Raw genomic sequence first — 16,587 nt, 5'->3', positions numbered from 1 at the left:
CATCTAAACCGGCTAGTTGCAGTCTACCTGACTCAAAGCTAGGTGATACTCTCACTGGGTGATTATCAACCGCATTTGGTTCTTGTAACCTTTCTAGCGCTGATCTTCTGTCCTTTGATCCCGAGTTAGAGACTTCATTTCGGGATGGTTCTCCTAGCCTCTCCTTGAGGGTACCTCTTGGGTATTTTCAGAAGGGAGATCTTTCTCAGCCTGAGGATAGCGGACTACTCTGTTCGCGCTATCTTCATATTGTCTGACAGGATTTTGAAGGGGCGCAGATGATCCAGCACTAGCTCTACTCTTATCTACCACTCTGTATTGTAGGGAAGGCGCTTTACTTCTTGGGTGGTGAGAGCTTGACCGAGCAGTTCTTGAAAGAATAGATTGCTCTCTGTGATGGTCCTCTCTTTGGATATGGTAGTTCCTGTCTTTTGTATTGTTTCTCCCTCTTTGAGCATAGCTACCATAGTACCCTCTGGATGAGACTCGTAAGTCTTCAGGTCAGCTGTAACCGCGTCTATCATCATGCCTCCTTTTCTCAGCCTCGATCCTTTGAAGCGCAATACTCTGCGTAATACCAAGGGCCCTTTCCTTCGGGGGGAGTGCATTTGGGTGTCTACGAGGGCAGTCCACCTCCTCATGGAACAAGGAGAAGCATGTAAAACAATTCTTCTCAATCTTAATATACTCAAATTCGACTTCCATTACATCATTATCCTCAGTAGGCAGTTCTATCTCCATTTGCATCACCAGGGGTTTAAGGCCATTGACCTCAACCCAGATCTTAGCCTCCTTGATGTCTTTAACATAACAGCTTCCAAGTTCTTTACTAATTGTAAGGATCGCTCCTTCATGCCAGTAATGGAGTGGTATGCCGTGGATCCTTACGTTAAAAGAGATCTTTGATGGGAATCGGTCTGACACAGTTGGTTCCCAACGTTGCATAATCAACATCCACCTCTTAGAGTGATAGGGTCCGTTGTCAAGAACTTGGAGGAGCTCGGCTTCTGATTCGAACTTAAGTTGGAATTTGTCCAAACCTAAGGCTCTACCCACCACTCTACCTTCAAGGTTCCAGATCTGGGTCATAAATTCGAGAACCGCTCGAATGGGTTTCTTGATCTGTGGGTTAGTTAGCCGTCCAATAATAGTGAGTCTGATAGCTTCTATTAGGTCTTCATTGTCATTTGCCGGTATCCGCACCGGAGGTTTCTTTGTTGGGAGCTCAGATGGCGCCTGCCATTTTCCTTTCTCTGAGCGACTGTACCTTCTCTCCATTTCATAATGGAGTACTTTGAATCTTTGTGGTTGGATTGGCTTAGCAGTTAATGCAGCTAGATCTTGTACGAGGTTATAACAACCTAAATCTTTAAGCTGGATTTCTGATAGGACTCTCTCGTGATAGTAAATGGGGCTTGAGATAAATGCTTGGTAATAAATGCTCTGGATCGTTGTTGCTAGGAGTTAAGAACCAAGGTTATAACAACCAAACTTTAGGTCTCTCTTTCTATCGCCATATCTCTTCTCAGTTCTCAATGAGCAGAAGGAGGGGCTAGGGAAATCCTCAGGGGAGGGAGTGCAAAGCACCGGCACAGGCGAACCTGGCTGGCCCGCCGACGTCGTCGGGGGCTGAACCCGGCGAGGATCCGGTCAGGAGTATTGTTCAAGCGGCGAAGCTGTCTATTGACTGATGGATATTTCTGAAAAGGGTAATCTTTTTGAAAAGGAGCAGAGTAGAACAGAGAATAATAGGCTGAAAAGGGGAATAAACCGTTGGATAAAGGGGTGTAATCAACGGAGGGACCGCATAAAGTTTTACTTGGAAAGAGTGCTTAGGAGAGAAAAAAGGCCTCGCAATTTAATATGAAAATTTAATCATGTATTTTTTGAATGTCCATTATCACTTCAAATTTGTGCTTTATCTAATATCCCATCATGCCCTAGGATTTTTCCGACCCCATCTCTTTTTACAAATATGGACTATCTCTTTTGGCGGAGACCAAAAGAATTAGATTTGAGCTATTTTCCATGGATTTTATGGTATATTTGGAAGAATCGGAATGCTAAGATTTATAAAAATCAGATAAAGGATCCTTTAGATCTTCTCCGGACTGCGGAAATTGAAAGTGTTTTGTGGGCTGAATCTTAGACCAAAAATTTAATAAATCGGGCTCCCCCACATATTGTGGAGAACCATGATGCTTTGGCGATAGATAAGTGTTACATTGATGGGGCATGGAGGGAACATGATTCTTGTGCATGACAAGGATGAGTTTACAAAAAGGTTGATCAACTGATACTATGATGGGTGCAATGGCTATTCGCAAGATTCTATCGCCTTTACTTGCTGAATGTGAAGCTTTGATATGGACGATAGAGCGCATGAAGACCCTACAAATCTCAGAAGTGGTGTTTGCAACTGACTGCTCTCAACTGGTGAAGATGGTGTCTACACCTACATAATGGCCGGCATTCACTACACACATGGAGGAGTTTCTGCGATGTAAGAAATTTTTTCACCCCTTTACTATTCAACATATTCCGAGGGCACAAAACACAATGGCGGATAAGCTGGCACGAGGTGCTAGAAATCAGCATTCTGCTATGGTTTATGTTGACTCAATTCCCCCAAACTGGCTCTTAGATCAGGAATCACGCTAGCTTCGTCTTAGCCTTTTGTTGTAAAAAAAAACAAAAAAATTCCAAAATCTATGATAACTAGAATCCTTAAGTCATTTTCGTTTCATTTTGGATGATAAAACATTAATTTTATGTATACAAAAACAAGAAACTTATTATTACCAAACTAAATAACACATTAAAGAAACAATAAGTAAAGATTAAAGTAAAATGGAGTTGAACTAGTTAACTAGTTCAAGCATCAAATATCTTTTACTTAAATATAAACAAGAAAGGTTTGTAAGTACACTCTAGTAATGTTGTAAGAATCATGAAAGTGAGATAGAGACGGATACAACAACGGTGAATGCGCCAGAGGATGGATGTCCCAGAAACATATCTGGATCCTCTGGCGAAGACGCCAGACTGCTGTGGCAGAGACGCCGGAGAACGATGGTAGAGACACCGAAGAACGAATGTGCAGCCGCGGGAGAACGAATATGCAGCCGCGGAGAACGGTGGCGGAGAACACACAAACTTCAAGTCAAATGATACAACTGATGAATATGCTGCTCAGCTTCTATTTCTCTTTGTCTTCTATATCATCTTCATTCATATTTTCACAAATCAAGCTTTTGCAACTATAGCAGAAGAGATAGGAGAGAGAAAAAGAGAACAAATTTGTGGTTAACTAGAGTTTTGTAATTTAGTTAAATATTTGTTAGATTTTATTTTTGTAGGTAGAATTGGTTACATGAGTTTTTAAGAAGGTGAAGAAGAGAAAATATGTTAGAAGAAACAAAAGTGCGTTAATAGTTAAAATTGTCCTAAAATTAAAATAAGAAGTGAAAGTAAGTGTAAATGTCTCAAGTATATAAGAGCATAAGCAGCGGATCAGTTCATAAAATGAGTCTATAGCCTTTATTGAATTAATACTGGGGCGGGATATATTTTACTTGTGAACTAGATTATTATTTTTGTATAATTTTGTGGTTTGTTTTTTAAGATTTCATTTGAAAGAAATGAGTATGATAATGATTTTTTGTCTTTTAGAAAGTTTTAAGTCAGGAGATATTATATGTAATAAGATATATTTTTCTTGTTTACAATTCTTGTTTATGTTGTCCAAAAAAATAGTTGTCTCTATGTTATAAAGTTGTAGTATTGATATACTGTGAACGTTTTAAATGGTCTTCATGTTGTCTCATTTTACAAAAATTTGAGTCTATATTAAACTGTACTAATGGAGGTTATGTTGTTTTCTATAATTTTAAATTAAGTTTTGGTTTCATATGAATTTAAATATATTTTAAATATACAATGAACCGGTTACACAAATATATTATGGTAGGTAAATAAAATTTTTTTTATTTATTATGAACGAACTAAAATTATTTGTACTAATATTATTTAATTTCCATAACTGAAAAATTATATTCAAGAAAGCAAGCTATACGAATAAAAGTTAATTAAACGTTAGATAAGATCAAAATAGTTGTTTATCTTGTTCATTCGAATTTTTAGGTAAAAATTAAATTAATTTACAACTAACTTTTTTTTTTAAAAAAAGAGCTTTAGAATAATTGAATTATCGTCTCCAATCTTAAAAACAAACAGAAATATAAATAGTTTTTTTGGTTTAGTGATTAAATAGATTTATCAATCTAACTAGATTTACTGTTTTGCAATCGACAATATACATATAATTTTTTTGTTTTAATTTGATCAAACTGGAACGTATAATGGAAAAAAGATTCTTGACAAAATGGTTGTGTTTGAGCATAAAATTATTTTTTATTAATCGTCTTTACTTTTATCTATATATCAAACGAATGGTGGAGAAGAGTTGTCAGCACTATCTATTTAATTTCATATCTTTCTTTTTCTTCTTTCCAATATTTCTCTCTTTTCTTTTTAGATGTACTTTCTTGTGCAAAAGAACCACCGTGAAACTCTTGGTTCCACCGTAACTGCTGCAAATCCTTGCACCACCACTGTCCGTACATCTTTCACCGCTGCTACCGCAACTCCTTCGCCGCTGCTACCGCAACTCCTTCACCGCTGCTACCCCCAACTTCTTCACTGCTACTGCCGTAACTCCTTCACCGCTGCTACCCCCAACTTCTTCACCGCTGCTGCCGCAACTCCTTGCACCGCCACGCCTCTTTCTTTGCATCCAACCACCGCAACTCCTTGCACGACCACCGCTACAACTCTGTCTACCACTACTTCAATTCCGCTCACTTCTCATCCGCTACCACCACCGTTGCATCATACACCACCAATTTTATCAAATTTATTATCAACAGGAGATCCGTTCTTTCCTTTTGATTTTTTTGTTATTGAATTTTTACATTTATTATGCAATGAAATATATGAAGATTTTTAATATTTGTTATAATTTAATTAAAATAATTGTTTTTTGTATAAATATTTTCAGCTGCCGAAAACTAATCGGAGGTGGATTACTCAAAAAGTCATCGGTACATTCAGATAATTTCCTAATGAAAATTTCCGACAATATATGTTATCGTAACTTACCGAAAATTTTCCAACAAATGGTGATTTTCTAGACCCAAACTCCGATGAAATTAGGATTGTCGAAAAATGATAGGAAACACTCGTTCCCGATAAAGTTTTGTTTAATATGTATCACTTCTTTTTCTTGTAGGGAATGAACTTTATTAAGCAAAACATAAAACCCAATTTGTATGAAAGTCCACAAATATTGTTTACCAAATTAAATGAAACGATGTGTTTTAGAGATTAGGACACGTGGCGGCTCTAGGATGCACGAATTAGTGAGTTGAAATTCTAGGTGGACACGATAGGAGAGAAGTAATCCGTACTTTATATAGAGATATAGATTTTTATTTTATTTAGTTTTGTATTTATTTTTAATGTGATGTACCAAACAAAAAGAGATACATAGCATATTAATCTTTCAAAACTTATTTAAAGTTTCTTTCCTGAGCGACGTCTTTCTTCTTTTCTATTTTGTCTCTCTTTTTTGCATTATTTAATTAGTTATTTTACTGAGAAATTAGAGGAAGAAACTCCCACTGCTTATACTCTAAATAGGGGGAAATCGGTCAATTCATACATCAACAGAGGGTCGCGGTCCCGATCAGTATATAAACACGTACCATGTGCTAAAACATACATCAACACAAAATATATTCAAATTTCATACATGTACAAATATATTTAGCTTATTTCATACATTGACCGTCTCTCTGTTAGTCAAATGATAACGGATGCTGATGTGGCTTTAACGGATGCTGACATGGCTTTTACATTTTAATTAATTAATAAAAAATAATACAAATCATTTGTCGTTGGGTGGAGTCGAAACCGGGTTCGAACGATATTGAAACAAACGCTGAACCATTGTGCCAAACCAGATTATTAGTTATGTTATCTATTGTGTCCTATTTATATCTAATATGTTATGTTTACATATTTCTAATTATCAGAAAATCGGCCAATTCATACATCAACAGAGGGCCGCGGTCCCGATCAGTACATAAACACGTACAATATGCTACAACATACATCAACACAAAATATATTCAAATTTCATATATGTACAAAGATATTTAGGTCTATCCATACATTGACCGTATCTCCGTTAAATAAATGGTAACGGATGCTATCATATATGTAAAAAAAATAATTTAATTGGATGTTAGGGGGTATCGAACCTGAGTTCAACCCATTATGTACCATGCACTCAACCACCGTGCCACACAAGGTTAATGAATGAATTATCTATTGTGTCTTACTTATATCTAATATATTTCGTTCATATATTTCTAATTATCTAGAATTAGTTCCACAAAACATATATAAATTCTAAGAAATTGTGTTAATTTACCAAAATAATTGTTATTTTGCTCTAAAAAATTTTAAAATTTTAAAATACAAATAAAACTTTGAAAAAAAAAAACATTTTAAAAATTTTAAAAGAAAATATGAAAAAAACAATTGAAAAACAATTTCTAACAAATTATTATTTAAAAAAATTGAATTTGAAAACAGATAATTCAAAAATGTCTTTAAAAATATTTTTATTTTATTTTTATTTATTTAAATAATTATTTATATTTATAGAGCTATATTTATTTAAATAATTATTTATATTTAAATAATTGTTTAAATTTATTTAAATAAAAAAATATATAATTAAATCTAAAATTATTTTTGAATATATGTTTTCAGATTCAAACCTTTTATAATAATTTTTGAATTTTTTTTTCAATTTTTCAAAAAATATGTTTTCATATTTTCTTTTTAAATTTCGAAAAATGCCTTTTGATTTTTAAAAGTTATATTTTGAAATTTTGATATTTTTAGAACACAATAATAATAATTAAGGTAATTAAACACAATTACTTAGAATTTATTTATTTGTAGAACTAATGTTAGATAATTAAAAATATAAGAACATAACATATTAGATATAAATAAGCCACAATAGATAACATAACCAATAATCTGGTTTGGCTCAATGGTTCAGTGTTTGTTTCAATATTGCTTGAACCCGGTTTCGACTCCACCCAACGACAAATGATTTGTGTTATTTTTTATTAATTAATTAAAATGTAAAAATCACGTCAGCATCCGTTATCATTTGACTAACAGAGAGACGGTCAATGTATGAAATAAGCTAAATATCTTTGTACATGTATGAAATTTGAATATATTTTTTGTTGATGTATGTTTTAGTACATGGTACGTGTTTATTTACTGATCGGGACCGCGGTCCTCGTTTGATATAAGAATTGGCCGATTTAAAAGTGTAGACAAATCATATTATAAATAATATATATATGTATTTTTTTTTCGAGAAAGGGCTTCAATATATATATATATATATATATATATATATATTACAACACAATTAACATGGTAGAGCTGTTTCATAGACGAAATTCTCTTACACATCTTCAATAAAAATAATTAAATAAAAAGAGAAGAACTTGAACATCCACATTATAATATATGTTACTACTATACTTTTCTCAGGCATTCATTCAAGACTGCAAACTTTACTGGGTTACCTATCGTATATGAACATTGAGAAAAAGATTTATAAGATCTTATTATAGAGCATAGTGAGAAATTTAACTGGAACTGGATCCAGAATTTCCTAAATCATATTGCCAAGGCTGCAAACTGGGACTCGGGTTCCTGTGTGGCGGGTGGGCGGTAGTTGTCGTATCGGTTCTGCTGCATTTGTTTCTGATTTTGTTGTGGTTGTTGTTGGTGCTTTCGAAACTTCAGATTTCCTATCTCTCTTTCAAGGAATTGTTGCTCCACTGTATCAACCACCCAAAATTACAATTTCGCAAGAAAAAAATATATTTTGGGATTTTAGTGAGAAACTTTATTGTTGATTGAAGATTACTTACCATGTTTAAGCTTTTGGATTTCTGCTAAACTATCCAGACGTTGTTTTAATGCTCTATTTTCCATGCTAAGCATGACTAGCTGTTGATCCAAGTAGTGAATGGCAGATGACATTTCACATCCTTGAGCCTGTTGGAAAAAAATTCATTATGTATAATGTACATAGATGTACATAGCGTTTACTGATGTTCATGAAATTAAAGACTATATGGAATATGTTCATTTTTAAATCTTACTTGTAGCACTTGGATGGTTCTTTCCAAATCTGATATGTACTCAAGCCTCCTTAGACGTGCCCGGTGAGCATTTTGGCTGCAGTTTAAGTGAGAATTACATAATACAATAATAGGTGATTAGAGTACAAGCAATCGAACGTTTAAACCCAACCAATTTTGTTTGTGGATGACTATAACCCGCATCAGGAAAAAAGCAAGCAGATTTGTGGTAAATGAAATATATGTCTACTAGTACTAAGTTGTATGTATATATGTACAAGAATAAGACCCCTTACTGTTTGATACGTTTAGAGTCAGTTTTTGATCCAGGACCGTCTGGTTTTGTGAAAGAGCCTTCTTTCATTTTACTTACTTGTGTTTCAGCTGATTTCGAGGCAGAGGTACCTGCTTTATTTACAGCTCCCCAGGACACATGTGTTTGGAAATTAGTTCCATTTTTGTTAGAAAACTCCCATCCCAATTTACCGTGGTTGTCGTAAGAGTTAGGCTGCCACAAATCATCATGCCGATTAATGTTCTGCACTAGCCCAGATGGCCCAGAAAAATGACTATTCAGAAGGTCATCTTCTCTAAAAGGCATAAAAGCTGAGTTCAAGTAGGCAGATGTGTCACTAGCTGAACGCCTATGACCTTTGTTGATCTTAGGTGACGCTGGCTCGCTTAGGAGATCATCGAGCCAAGGTGGTTGCTCATCTATGAGAAGATTATTTAAAGAAGCACTGTGATGGTGCATATTACTTGGAGGAGAAATACTATTCTCCCTGTTCATTTGGGAAGCTTGTGATTGTCTTCCAACAGATCCAAAATTTCCTGCGTTGGATAAACTGCCTGAACCTTCCATTCTTCAAAATCTTGAAGGGAGAATTACATGTATTAAAAAAACAAAGAATGTCTTGATCATGGTCAACGAAAAAGTGCAGAAACCATTATTTTGATCTTTTTCCTATTCTTGAATGAAGTTTGTTAGGACATATATACCTTAAAGGACAATACTTAGGAGACGTTTTGTACCAAACCTCCGACGTGGAGGAAAATGGTATATCCCGCGATGTAATCTCCTCCTGTGTTAGTGTCAATTACCCCTTCTTTCTTAGAATGCGAAAAGACAATGAACTAATCCCAATCGCTAAATAGAGAGAGATGCCAGATCAAAACAATCCATGTTGATGGTTTCTATAGCGTGCTTTTCGTGAAAACAATCGTTCTTGTTATTTTCTTTATTTAGTTTACTACTCTGTTTCTTCTTGTTGTCATGTCCCAAAATAGCGTTCTTCACCATTGCCTCATCACGTACGGTACACAATACTAGTTATAATTCATTCTTGTTACTCCATCCATTTCAATCTAAGTATTGTTTTAGATTTGTGCATACATATTAAAATATATATTTAATTTTGTTTATTTTCTAAATAGAAGTATCATTACGTATATAACTAACTATATTTCAACTAATTAGAAAAGTTAATTGAAAAATAAAGTTAAAAAAATTTGTATTAAAATTCTAAAACAATATTTATTTTGTAACTAAATTTTACTCCACGACTCCATTTAATGTGAGATGGAAAGAGTATATTTTATCATATTTGTAAAATAGCCTTGTTTTATTGTATCCTATATACCATATGTATTATATAATATAAGATCAAAATAAAATTTAAAGGAACTCTATAATTGGATCGATGAGGCTAAGCAATTGGCTGACAAGCTCGCCTTGCTTAAAGAAAAAGACGATGATAGCGTGATGGATATAGGGACCACACAGCCTGTGTTCTAGCTGCAGTACAGTAATAGTGAAGCTAGAAAATGATTCTAACCTGACCACGACCAAGGAAGATGATTACGTGTTTGTACCTTAGGGATCCATGACCAGAGCAAGGACCATGTCACTTAAAAAGGCATTGTCAGTTTTTGTCTAGCACTTTGGCGAATTGAAAGAAGAAGATGTCGGGATCGAAAAAATGACATGAAGACTTGTGTTTGGACACTAAGAAAGAAAAACAAATCTTCGCCCAAAATGAGGTTTAGCCAAAGATGGGCCAACCAAAAAATTGGGTAGACCAGACCAAAGAGCCTCAACCAAGACAGTCAGTGGGTTGTCCAGAGGGACATTAATCTCTTACTAGAGATTGACCCGCACACCCGTGCAGGTTTTGATTATTTTTAATTTAAAATTGATATTTATTTTTCATAATTAGTATCGTATATTTTAGATGTATCACTATATAACTAAATGTATATTGGTTATTTGAATATTTTAGGTTTCTATACATCATAATCGAATCCATACCAAAACGGATAATATGATTACTTTTGATTATTTGATTATTTTTAGGTATTTTTAGTTTGGATACAAAATATATCAACCGACTCGAATAATATGGTTATTTTTTGTACAAATATTTAAAGTTTTAGATACATTAGTTATTTGGATATTGTATTCTAAATTTATTAAATAGATACCTAAATTTATTACTAATAAATAATGAAAAATATAAGTATGTAGTTTTTTAAATAATATTGTATTTTTCTCTATTCAACTGCATAATAATTGTTATTAGTGCATATGTCTAATATATTTACAATATTGTATTCTAAATTATTATTACTACATAGCTTTCAAACAACGTATTTAATAAATACCTAAATTTATTACTAATAAATAATGAAAAATATAAGTACGTAGTTTTAATAAAATATTGTATTTTTCTCTATTCAACTGCATAATAAGTATTATTACTGCATATGTCTAATATATTTACATACTAATTTATATTTTAATTATATATTATGTAAATAACTCCTTCATGTGGTTTTTGCTTTTTAGATATTACTAATAAATAATGAAAAATATAACTACATAGCTTTCAAACAATATTATATTCTAAATTTATTAAATAGATACCTAAATTTATTACTAATAAATAATGAAAAAATATAAGTATGTAGTTTTAAAATAATATTGTATTTTTCTCTATTCAACTGCATAATAATTATTATTACTGCATATGTCAAATTACATATAGTTACGATATATTTCCACAAAAATTCAAATCATCATCATGATTAAGTGCATGAGACTGAGGGTATGACTGGTTTTCCCGCTACCACCCGCAACCGCAGCTTTTGCGGTTGGTAGAGGTTGTTGGCGTTTTGCAACAATCGCTCAAACCGCTCCAAACCGCTCCAAATCGCTCCAAATCGCTCTAAACCTCATAAATTCAAAAGCTGGTTCCAGCTAGCGTTTGCGGTTGCGGGAGGATAAATTTTTTTTTTTTTTCTAAAACAATTTAAATACAAAAATAAAAATATTAAATAAAAATTTTAAATTAGAATTATAAAAATACTAAAATATATCTATTATATTTTAATTAATATTATAAAACTTTAAAATGAAAATATTTTCTATAATTTTTAAAAAGTTTAAACTATAACTTTCTAAATATAAATTTTATATCTATTATAATATTATTATTTTTGATATTTTATAATGATATAAAATGTAAATATTGTTAATTTATTATTTAACCGCTGTTGCGTTTGGTAGTTAACCAGTCATAAGTATCCCGCAAACGCACCAATTTCTAACCGCAGAACCAGTCGTATAAATCTCTTAAAACCGCTAGAAACAGCAACCACCCGCATCCGCAAACTCCCGCAGCCGCAACCGCAACCGCTGCGGTTGAACCAGTCAGGCCCTGAGTGTACTAAAACAACAACAACGTAAATAACCATTACTCATTCTTCAAGTATTTTGGTCTATCTAACGTTTTACATTGTTATACTGGATTTAAATAAAGAGAATGTGTGTGTTTGTCAATATTTTACAATAAAAATTAGGAGTATATTTAACTACAACATAAAAACAATAACAATAATAGAAATTTATCTTTAATTGATTGCAAGAGTATCAATATATGGTAACTGTTTGGTTAGCTAGATTATAGGAAGTAATAGTTTTAATTTTAAATAAATAAGGAAAATACAATAAATACTTAACATTAGATTTATTATTTATTTCAGTGGCATATGATTGTAAATAAGTTGTAAGTTTAAGGGGTAATTCAAATTTGTACTCCTATTTTAATAGATTAGATGGGACATGGGACAAAAAAAAATCTACAACCACCTATTTTAATCTATGGGAGACAATAATTAGAAAATTATTATGTTACCCTTAACGAAAGAGCAATAGAAGCTATCAGATCTTTTTCTCTTTGTTTAAATCTGAATCGGATCATAAGGAAATAAGAGAATATGATATGATATTTACTAAAATGTCATTAATGAAGTATCAACCATGGCCATTAGATCATTTTCTCTACGATTTAATCTTGGCCACAAGATTACATCCATATTTTTTTTTCTCTTTTCTTTTAATCTTAACCACATAATCATTTTTTCCTTCTTCAATTACAGCTACACAATCTTTCTTATTTAATTTTTTTTTTCATTTGACTGGGTAAAACTTGTATAACTCATACAACTTAACATATTAATTTATTTATAACCGATATAAATGTTATAATCTATATAGAATATGTAGCTACTATAATTAACACGTCTAGTAAATCATATTTTTACATATGAAATAAAAATGGGGGATTTGCCAAATATGACTCATAACTTGATTTTAAACACAAACCTATACCCAAACTTGAATCAAATGCAAAACTAACCTAAAAGCCTTGTGAAATTACAGCCAGCCTCTTGTGACTAAATAAAAAAACAGAAGCCATTTTTACGAATATAGCCTCATTAAGTCGCCTGAGTCGTCTGAGATGCTAGAAGTCGTCTAGACGACTTCAAAGTAAGTCTTCTGGTGTAGCTGATCTTAAAACTAATTTATAAATGTTTTAAAAAATATTTTGATAAGCGAAAAATTAAAATCATGTAATTATAAACAGTTTTAAGTGATATAAATTAAAATATAACAAAATTGAATTGTTTTCAACATAATGAGTGTAGGTAGTGAATCATAGTATTCTTTGGTCTAGGGTTTGGCAACATATGTTGTAGTATTGTATGTATTCTTAGGGTTAGATTTTGGAAAGCTTGAATGTTTTTTTGAAAATTCAAATTTTACCTATACGTGTTTATTTTTGTATATAGCAAACATTTTTGAAGTTTAATTTGATTTTATGAAGTGTTTCGTTAATTAATTAAGTTTAGGGATTATGTTTAGGGTCTAGACGACTTCCATAGAAGTCGTTTGGTGAATAATTTTAGATGGACGACTTACAGGGAAGTCGTCCGTATCGGACCGAATCCTTTATTTTACCAATTTACTTTTAAACTTAACCGGATCATTTACCGGACATATAAATACCATTTTTTCATTTTTTCATAACTTTCCAAAACCCTAGCGCCGTTTCTCTCTAGAGGCGATTTCGAAGACGGTTATTTTCTCAGATTTCTCACCGCCGGTAATCTCGCGTATTCCATCGTTCTCACCGCCGGTAACCTCTCCTCTTACGACAAATCTTGTTTCTCTTTCATGGCGTAGAGTTTTTAGTAGTTTAAACTGACCATCTGCTTCCTTTGTTTCAGATCTGAAACCGCGTCTCGTTGAACTCCGCCGCCGGTAAGTTATTTCTCTTGTCTTAAGGCGTTTAGCCGCCGTAAAACCCTAAAAATTGTAGTCTTGATTCTTCTTTTCCCGTCGATTTTTCCAGATCTGTAACCGCTGGTGTCGTTGGAGACCATATCTTCTCCGATTGTAAGTCATCCATCTTTTAAAGAAACAGTTTTTGTATTTATTCAGAAAGACTACTCAGACGACTTCCTGGAAGTCTTCCATAGTGTAAGTCTTCCAGAGTGTAAGACTTCGTAGAAGACTTCCTGGAAGTCTTCCAGACGACCTAAGTCGTCGTTGGAAGTCGTCCAGAGTGTAAGACTTCGTAGAAGACTTCCTGGAAGTCGTCTCAGTAGTCTTCTCACTAAAATTTACATGCAAGTCTTCCAGTATTTGTATTTAGAATAGTGCGCTTGTTATGTGTTTGAGATGCTTGTTTTTGATTGTTTTGCCTGACGGAAAATGGATTTACCAGCACTCCCGCAGCGGATGTATACATTAGGGGAAGAGCCCCCTGCACTGAAGATTTCTTATCACACTGATGACTCGAAGCTATTTACTGCACTAAGGCGAGCTCTAAACGCTGACGAATATGATGAGCTGAAGGAGTCAAAGTTGGGAGTGTTCATCAAGTTCAAGGAGCTGAATTTTGGTTGGGTTTCAAGGCTTGTTCATTATATGTTCAGTTTCCAGCTTAACATCAAGAAGAAGTATGAAACCTGGAGTCTCGTTGGTCCACAACCAGTGAGGTGTTCAACGGTGAGGTTTTCACTGTTGGAGTTTGAACACCTCACTGGTCTGAACTGCGATTACATCGAGGACCTGGAAAATCCAAGGGTTGAGGTTACTAAGGAGATGGCTGCTTTCTGGGAGATGATGGGTGTTGATGTCGATGCTGGGCCAACTACTGAGCATATAAAAGCAGCATTTGGGAGATGCGATGAGTGGTCTTGGGAAGATCGCATGCGGCTCATTGAAGGGAGAAAGTACTCAACCGCTACACGGGCTAGTCTTGCAAGGCTAGTGATGGATTTAGAAAGATTTGAGAATTATTCTTGGGGGAGAGTGGCGTTTAAGGTGCTGATGGAGTCTGTGAAGGGTGTAAATTTGGATTCAAATTCATACACTATTGATGGGTTTGTTCAAGTTCTCCAGTGTGGGCGTACTTTGATCTGCCAGAATTTGGTGCTAATATTGGGTATCCCCTACCACACAGACCGTCTCCGCTGTTGCTGGCTTACAATGGTGGCAAAGGACGCAGATTTTTTAAATAGGCCATTAGCAGACAGGTATTAAACTTCACTCCCTAAGACTTTGCAGAAGACTTTAAAGAAAGTCGTATGGTAAGTCTTCCAGACAAGACCTCGTAGAAGACTTAAAGTTATGTCGTCTGGGCGACTTTACTTTAAGTCTTCTGCGAAGTCTTCTATGGAAGACTTACCAGACGACTTACTTTGGGTCTTCTGCGAAGTCTTCTCTGGAAGACTTATCAGACGACTTTACTTTAAGTCTTCAGCGAAGTCTTCTCTGGAAGACTTACCAGACGACTTACTTTGAAGTCTTCTGTGAAGTCTTTTCTGGATGATTTCAGTCTTTGTTATCTGAGTTAATATCTTTTATTTTTGCAGACTAGCGTGATCAACTTCGTCTGCAAGGACTATGCTGAGATGTTTCCACGATGGGACTTTGATGTGGAGGACCCGGTCGCGGAGAACATAATCAAAGTCATGTTTAATGCGAAAGATGATTGGAACTGGACCATGAATTGCTGGGAAGTCACCGGTACTAAACCGATAGTGAAGAAGGAAGAGAGTGCAGTGGAGACAGAGAGTGGTGTGAAGGAGGAAAGTGCAGTACCTTGGAAGAAAGCTCGTAAAGCGGCATCTGTTGAGGCGAGTAAACTGCCTTCTGCTGAGGCACGTGCAGATGCTCGTTCAGAGGCTTCTACGTCTGTTGGTGGGATGACCAAGGAGCAGATTGAAAAAAGCTTCAAGGGCATATCTGATGTCATGAGGGATGGGTTTGGGATGTGCCTTAGGGAGATCAAGTTTCTGGGGGATAGGATAGAAGCTGTGGAGAAGAAGGTGGGAATCACCAAAAAAGGGACTGCATCTAATGAACTTCAAATGACAACTTCAAATCCGGAAAAGCGTGTGCACGAACCCGTGCAGATGCTCGTTCAGAGGCTTCTACGCCTGTTGGTGGGATGACCAAGGAGCAGATTGAAAAAAGCTTCAAGGGCATAGCTGATGTCATAAGGGATGGGTTTTGGATGTGCCTTAGGGAGATCAAGTTGCTGGGGGATAGGATAGAAGCTGTGGAGAAGAAGGTGGGAATCACCAAAAAGGGACTGCATCTAATGAACTTCAAATGACAACTTCAAATCCGGAAAAACGTGTGCACGAACCCGGGGTTAGTACCAAAACCTCTCCCAAAATCACAGAGAAGAGATTGACTAGAAAAAGTGCTAGGAATAAGGAATGATGTGCTTTGTTTTTTGTATGTCGGAACATGTGTGTTTGTTTCCAGTGTGCTTGGATCATTTGCTTATGTATGGATTTTGTTTCATCCTTTCAATTGGATATTTGGTTAAGCTTTTATAAACACATTTTGTACATCGAAATTGCAGAGTGAGAGTGTGAATGGAGAGAAAACATGACAAAATGGGGCGAAAGCATGACAGAATGACCCCCAAGAACCGAGTTCCTCGAAAGACCTGAGTCTTGTGATAGCATATGAACCTCCAGA

General features: G+C 34.6%; 2 protein-coding genes across 2 annotated transcripts; one reads left to right on the top strand and one right to left on the bottom strand.

Annotated features, from left to right (window-relative positions):
- Positions 1-7,597: 7,597 nt before the first annotated feature.
- LOC106384707 (uncharacterized protein At4g06598-like) lies at positions 7,598-9,406 on the bottom strand. The gene is made up of 5 exons (XM_013824633.2): positions 9,246-9,406; positions 8,543-9,118; positions 8,268-8,343; positions 8,034-8,160; positions 7,598-7,940 (listed from the first exon to the last, which is right to left on the bottom strand). Exons 2-5 carry the CDS (start codon positions 9,106-9,108, stop codon positions 7,777-7,779), a joined length of 933 nt encoding a protein of 310 aa, XP_013680087.1. The 5' UTR covers positions 9,109-9,118; positions 9,246-9,406; the 3' UTR covers positions 7,598-7,776.
- A 4,895-nt stretch (positions 9,407-14,301) lies between these two features.
- LOC106384708 lies at positions 14,302-16,213 on the top strand. The gene is made up of 3 exons (XM_013824634.1): positions 14,302-15,024; positions 15,468-16,036; positions 16,123-16,213. The coding sequence occupies exons 1-3, from the start codon at positions 14,302-14,304 to the stop codon at positions 16,211-16,213; spliced, it is 1,383 nt and encodes a 460-aa protein (XP_013680088.1).
- The last annotated feature ends 374 nt before the right edge of the window (positions 16,214-16,587 follow it).

This window comes from Brassica napus, chromosome C8 (assembly GCF_020379485.1).
Source record: "Brassica napus cultivar Da-Ae chromosome C8, Da-Ae, whole genome shotgun sequence".
Classification (NCBI taxonomy): domain Eukaryota; kingdom Viridiplantae; phylum Streptophyta; class Magnoliopsida; order Brassicales; family Brassicaceae; genus Brassica; species Brassica napus.
This window is presented reverse-complemented; position numbering and strand designations above follow the sequence as displayed.

Coding starts and splice junctions, on each gene's coding strand:
- LOC106384707 (XM_013824633.2), bottom strand. CDS start 9,108: ATGGAAGGTTCAGGCAGTTTATCCAACGCAGGAAATTTTGGATCTGTT. Junction 8,344..8,542: donor GACTCTAAACGTATCAAACA/GTAAGGGGTCTT, acceptor CTTAAACTGCAG/CCAAAATGCTCACCGGGCAC. Junction 7,941..8,033: donor AATCCAAAAGCTTAAACATG/GTAAGTAATCTT, acceptor TGGTTGATACAG/TGGAGCAACAATTCCTTGAA.
- LOC106384708 (XM_013824634.1), top strand. CDS start 14,302: ATGGATTTACCAGCACTCCCGCAGCGGATGTATACATTAGGGGAAGAG. Junction 15,025..15,467: donor CTTTGATCTGCCAGAATTTG/GTGCTAATATTG, acceptor TTATTTTTGCAG/ACTAGCGTGATCAACTTCGT. Junction 16,037..16,122: donor GTTCAGAGGCTTCTACGCCT/GTTGGTGGGATG, acceptor GATGTGCCTTAG/GGAGATCAAGTTGCTGGGGG.